At 37.9% G+C, this 6,607-nt stretch overlaps 1 protein-coding gene across 1 annotated transcript; it reads right to left on the bottom strand.

Annotated features, from left to right (window-relative positions):
• Positions 1 to 629: 629 nt before the first annotated feature.
• LOC110919482 lies at positions 630 to 5,735 on the bottom strand. The gene is made up of 6 exons (XM_022163749.1): positions 5,492 to 5,735; positions 3,743 to 3,765; positions 3,131 to 3,365; positions 2,135 to 2,977; positions 1,090 to 2,029; positions 630 to 939 (listed from the first exon to the last, which is right to left on the bottom strand). Exons 1-6 carry the CDS (start codon positions 5,733 to 5,735, stop codon positions 630 to 632), a joined length of 2,595 nt encoding a protein of 864 aa, XP_022019441.1.
• Between the last annotated feature and the right edge of the window lie 872 nt (positions 5,736 to 6,607).

Genomic DNA, 6,607 nt, shown 5'->3' with positions numbered 1-6,607 from the left:
CCCAAATTTTGTAAGACCGCCCAAAGCTCACCATCTTCTATTTGAGCATCCTTTATCTGAGTGATGAGGTTCGGTTCGATCTTAAGTCTAGCCAAATAACCACCAGACTCACCAACCTGTATACCAATATCCATGCGTCTGAGGTCTGATTGAATTTGCGGCTGAACAGTCAAGCATGCCAAACCCCCAGAATTTTTCCTACTCAGTGCATCTGCAACAACATTTGCTTTACCAGGATGGTACTGAATGTTGGCATCATAATCCTTGAGTAGCTCTAACCATCTCCTCTGCCTCATGTTAAGCTCCTTCTGAGTGAAAATATACTTGAGGCTTTTATGGTCGGTGAATATGTTACATGTCTCCCCATATAAATAATGCCTCCAAATCTTGAGTGCAAAAACAACTGCTGCTAACTCTAGATCATGCGTTGGATAATTCGCCTCATAGGGTTTAAGCAGACGTGAGGCATAAGCAATAACCTTTCCATGCTGCATGAGAACACAACCAAGCCCTTTCTTTGATGCATCACTGTATATATCAAATCCGCCTGTGCCAGAAGGTAGAGTAAGAATAGGGGCGGATACTAGCTTCTGCTTCATTTCCTCAAAACTCTTTTCTCGATCATCGTTCTAAGTAAATTTTACCCCTTTCCTCAAGAGTTGAGTGAGAGGTAATGCCAGAATAGAAAATCCCTCCACAAAACGTCGATAATACCCTGCTAGGCCAAGAAAACTTTGAACTTCGGTGACTGAAGTTGGTCTGGGCCATTTAGTGATAGCTTCCACCTTTGATGGATCCATTGTGATACCTTCCGCTGATACAATGTGGCCTCGAAACGCCACTTGTTCAAGCCAAAAGTCGCACTTAGAAAATTTTGCGTATAACTTCTCCTGGTGTAAAGTTCCTAGAACCGTGCGAAGATGGTCCTCATGCTTTACTCTACTTTTAGAAAACACCAAGATGTCATCGATGAATACAATCACGAACTGATCCAAGTACTCATGAAATACTCGGTTCATAAGATCCATGAAAACAGCAGGAGCATTTGTCAAACCAAAAGGCATGACTAGAAACTCATAGTGACCGTACCGGGTACGAAATGCTGTCTTATGAACATCTTGATCTCTGACCCTCAACTGATGGTACCCTGATCTGAGATCAATCTTTGAGAAAAACTTCGCTTCTTGGAGTTGGTCGAAAAGGTCATCAATACGTGGTAAGGGGTAGCGATTACGAATGGTAATCTTATTCAACTCCCGGTAGTCGATGCATAAACGCATGCTACCATCTTTCTTATTCACAAACAAAACCGGTGCTCCCCAAGGTGAAACACTAGGTCTAATGAATCCAAGTTCCAAAAGTTCTTGCAGCTGTTCTTTCAATTCTTTCAACTCCAATGGGGCCATACGATAGGGTGCTTTAGAAATGGGTTCAGCTCCGGGAATCAAATCAATAGTGAACTCTACTTCACGTTCAGGTGGTATCCCTGGCAATTCTTCTGGAAAGACATCAGAGAAGTCTCGAACAATAGGAACGTCTTCGACACGTGGTGCATCCACTGTGGTATCTTTAATAGCAGCTAAGAATCCCTCGCATCCATGGGATATAAGTTTTTGAGCTTTAAGAGCAGAAATGATTTTAATGGATTTTCGAGGTTGAGATCCTTGATAAATACATTCAGGATTCAGAATATCACCAAAAATGACTCGTTTGGAGTGACAATCCATGGTAGCTCGATGCGTGGATAACCAATCCATGCCTAGTATGACATCAAAATCTCCCATTAGCATGGGATAAAGATTCGCTATACGAATAACATTTCCGATCACAAGCGGGCAATCTTTATAGATGTGAGTAATAATCGAAGAATTTCCCATTGGTGTAGAAATAACTAAAGCTTGATCCAATGGAGAAGGCGTAATTTTAAGATGTTGGGAAATTAGTTGTGAGACTATTGAGTGGGTTGCCCCAGTATCAAATAACACATACAATTCATGCTCACCCAAATAAATACTACCCGAAACGGTACCTAGTGAATCGATAAACAATAAGACACAAACGATTGTATGAAAACCATAAACAACTAAGCAAGCAAAATAATAATACTAAAAGGAACATTTATCAGAGACGGTACCTGGAGCATTAGCAGCTTCCCCTGCAGTCAAAGAGAAAACACTCCCTCCAATAGTAGGTGGCACAGTAGCTCCCCTAGTGGTATCAGTTGGTCGGTCACCAGCCTTTGGACACTCATTAATCTTATTCCCCATATCTCCACACTTAAGACAAGCCCTAGTAAGTCGACGACACATGCCTGGGTGACGCTTGTTGCAATGGTTACACACTGGAGGCTGGGTAGGGTTCGGGTTACCTTTCTGGTTTACGGGTTGAGCTTGGGTTGGTGGCTGGTAGGGTTTAATCTGACCCTGATTTTGGCTTCTTCCCTGCCATGGTCTATTATTCCTTCCTGATGACCTATTCCCCATATTGTTTTGATTATTTCGAGTAGGTGCTTGAGATGACTCACTAGAGAACGGAGTGCGGTATTCGTCTCTGTTTGTCTTCCTACTATTGTTGGAACCACCCAAAAATTCTTTGTTCTCCATATCAACCTTTTTGGCAGCCTTAGCGGCCTCTGCAACAGTGGGGAACGTTGACTGGATGATTGCTCTACGAATCCGATCACAAACTGCCCATTGATATTTCTCTGCTTGTTCCGCTGGTGTTCCCGCAGCTGACCCAAGAAATCCAACTAGTCGATAAAATCGATCAGTGACGTCAGAAAGTGGTTCGTCATTCCTCTGACGGATATTGTGATACTCTCGTGTGTGCGAACTCTTATCCACGCTTTTAAAATATTTCTCAAAGAAAATAGCACGGAAATCTGCCCAAGGTAAATTCTCCACAAATGGGTCTCCTCCTCTTTCTTCCAATACACCTTCCCACCAAGTTTGCGCATCTTCTTCTAGTTTATACGATGCTAATCTCGATTAAAATTCATCGCCAACTCCTAATGCCCAAAATATTTTCTCGATGTGAGCGATCCAATCCCTTGCTACAGTTGGAGTGGTTGCCTTTGTGAAAGATCTCGGTTTCTGTTTTATGAACTTATCTAGCCAATCCCCAATTACACCGTTTGGGTTTGGCTTTGGATTAGGGTTCGGATTAGGATTAGGATTGGGATTAGGGTTCGGATTAGGATTGGGGTTAGGGTTTGGATTCGGATCAGGACCACGTACGGCCTGAACAAGTGCAGGCAACATAGCATTAAAGGCCTGAGTGATAGCAGCTACGATATTCGGATCAGGCTCATTTGGTCCACCACCATTACGACGACCAGAGTTGCGTGTCTCACGACGAGGAGGCATCTAAAAAGCACATTAAGAATTTAGATAAAACAAATAATAAGGACTTATCACATAAGAAAATACCTAACCCAATGTCTACCCATTCCTCACGTGTCTTAATTATTTAGTTAATGTTTTCTACAGGATAGAGCGTAGCCTACGCTCTGATACCATAACTGTAACACCCCGCCCCGATTAGGGCTGACGTGTTACACAATTCGGTAATCAGAGACAATTAATAACTTAATTAAAACATAAATTCCATAGGTTTAAAAACAAAAATTTCCAAAATGGCATAACGGTCTCAACAGAAAAACATAAGTGTCTAAATTTATTGAATATAAGGTTTTATTAAACTCCTTGTTCCAACTCTAGCTTTTTATTATCGCTCTTCACACATTTCCCCGATTTCCCTGAGTACCTGTTTAAGACATAATAAAAAAAAAACAACAAAAAGAAACGGTTGAGCCAAAAATTGCCCAGTAACGGAGAAACAATAGCACTAACACATAAATGATAGAAGCAATACACTACGCACTTTAACGATGCAAACAATACAATACGCTAAATGATCACTGATGAATACCATAAAGGTATATTAGAAATACCCATGTGAGCCACTAACAATAAACACTAATATTTTGTACATTAGCTGCAGTTCCAATGCACCATTATGTAGAGGGGATGTGGGCACTCACACCTATCCCACTACCACTAACACTTACACTTACACTTACACTCCTAGGATCGATCCATACGCCTCTTAATAATCAATAAGTGCAATCACTTAGCACACAATACAACATAGAGACGCCGTGGGAGTTTCGCACCGCCACGGATGGTGCACGTCAACTGTGCCTATGATGACGCCCTATGTCCCCATAGGTGGATATGCTCGGGTATTGAGGTCAATAAAACGATTCACTCAAGTCAAGGCAAATACACTAAGGATACACTAATGCTATATCACATCTAGCCAATGATCAATAATAAATAAATAAATAAATAAATAAATAAATAAATAAAACTTGTGGGAACATGTGACAATGAGTGAAAAAAAAAGGGAACCTATCGCATGCGTATTAAAGGCAATAATTCAATACGAGATGTGTAACAATAAATCATAGAACGGTGACGATGGATACTACAATATTATGAAGCGAGTAAACACTTTACGCTACGAGTGACGGACTGAATATCCGTGCACTATGAGAATAAAGAAAAAAAACAATATTATGCTAAAAGCAAGAGACCACAAAATCCGTACCTTAAGCAATTAGCGATGACTGTAGTAAATCCTAAGCTTGAATCAAATGTCACGAAACCCTACAATATTATTACATAATATTAATTATTATACTTGTTTTGTTGTTGTTTAAATAGGATTTCTATAAGAATACTTTCTGTGGTTGTAAATAGTGGTATTAATTCTTTTCTATAGTATTCTGGGTATAAAACAGATGGTTATATTTATTTATATATTTACTTATACATCTTTGTAAATGCTTTTACATTAACGTAAATAAAAAGAATCAAGAGTTAATTCATTCACTTTCTCAAAACAATCAACACTAGTTTATATGAGTTCCCTGGTAATCAAGTTTCCACAAAAAAAATAAAAAAATAAAAAATAAAGAAAGAACTATAAAAAAATCAACAGCATGTTGTCTTTTTCTCTAATCCGAGAACTGAGTTCCTCGTCCTCCCCCAAATATAAAATTTGCAGATTGTGCTTACAATCGAAATCTTAATTATAGTTTCTTATTAGATTGTTGGCTTCAATAACTATAAAAATGACAAAATCGAACTTGAAGACCAAAATCAAAACGAACAAAAAACTTCCTTTTCCTCAAATGTTGGTGTGCTATGTTCAGTTCAAACATAGTGATTGCCAAAAAAAATATTAGCTATAGATCCTTTAATTTAGATAACTTAAGGATGGCGAAACAACTACAATCAGCGGAGGTTTTAACATCGTTACCTTAGTCGCCAAGCGAGATGGATACGAGAGCAATGGGTAGCAGCTTGCTGCAATCGGACACGAACGAAAACGGGTGTGTGATGGGGTTGTGCAGATTAGCGGAACGAAAACGGGTTTGTAAATTAGAATATCACAACACATGATTTAATACAATGACTTGGGTTACCTGGTTCAAACAAGTCAATCGCTGGTCTGCGGGAATCAGAAACCGGCGTCTTCTCTGACACTTCTGCGTTTCCCACGGTGGTCGATGACTGCAGAATCAACGATGACGCGACCTGCTTTGGAGCCAGCGACAGAACAACAACTCCTCGGCAACGTAGCGGCGGTGATTTTAGGTTGGCTCTAAGTTTGATTATGCTCGTATACGTTTGTCTTGAAAGGCTAATATTGTGATTCGAAACATACATTTGGAAAGGATTACAAGAGGTTGTGATTGAATAGGAAAAAGGAAAGTCGCTTCATGATTGATCGGAGGTTGAGGAAGGATCGGATGGTGATAGCTGTGCAACTTAATTCCTTATCAAATCATTCTTATTTAGTTATTATTTATTTCATTTAGTTTAGTTTTTTTTTTTTTTTTTTTTTGTCGGTTATACAAGTTCTACTACCAAAACACAATTTAAAAAAAAAACTATATGATAGTTCATATTATAATAATTCATATTGTCATTTTATTTCCTCTCTTCGTAGGAGGAGATATACAACAATCTTAACTATTAATATTATTATCATTATTATTATTATTATTATTATTATTATTATTATTATTATTATTATTATTATTATTATTATTATACCTTAATTAAGTGTGGTTGAAAGTTGACCAACGTTCTAGGCATTGAATATCCGACATAGTAATATTCCATAATACTTGTGACATTTATTTCATTAGGGTTTTGAAAGTTTTGTATATTACATTTACGAAAACCAATGGTCTTTTTGGCTTGAGATGGTTACTCCCAAAGAATTGGGATTTAGTTGATATTGGGTGGGTTGTGTTTAATAATAGAATCAAAACTATTGTTTTTAAATTTTGAGAAATAGATATGAAAAAGGACAGAAAATTTTGCAATACAAAATATTTTATAGTCACAGGATGTTAAGCGTTAAATTTTGTTATATTGTTTATAAACATTAAAAAAATGATTTCTTCATATTATTATTACTATTCTTTTTATACGATCCTTCAAACCTTATAAAGGATCTATTTGGAAACGCTTTTAAATGATAGAATACACATTTACATATTTTATTTGGAAATTAAGCATCTAGATAAACT

This window comes from Helianthus annuus, chromosome 16, assembly GCF_002127325.2.
Source record: "Helianthus annuus cultivar XRQ/B chromosome 16, HanXRQr2.0-SUNRISE, whole genome shotgun sequence".
Classification (NCBI taxonomy): Eukaryota; Viridiplantae; Streptophyta; class Magnoliopsida; order Asterales; family Asteraceae; genus Helianthus; species Helianthus annuus.
The sequence above is the reverse complement of the archived record's forward strand: the minus strand, read 5'-3'. Positions and strand labels throughout refer to the sequence as shown.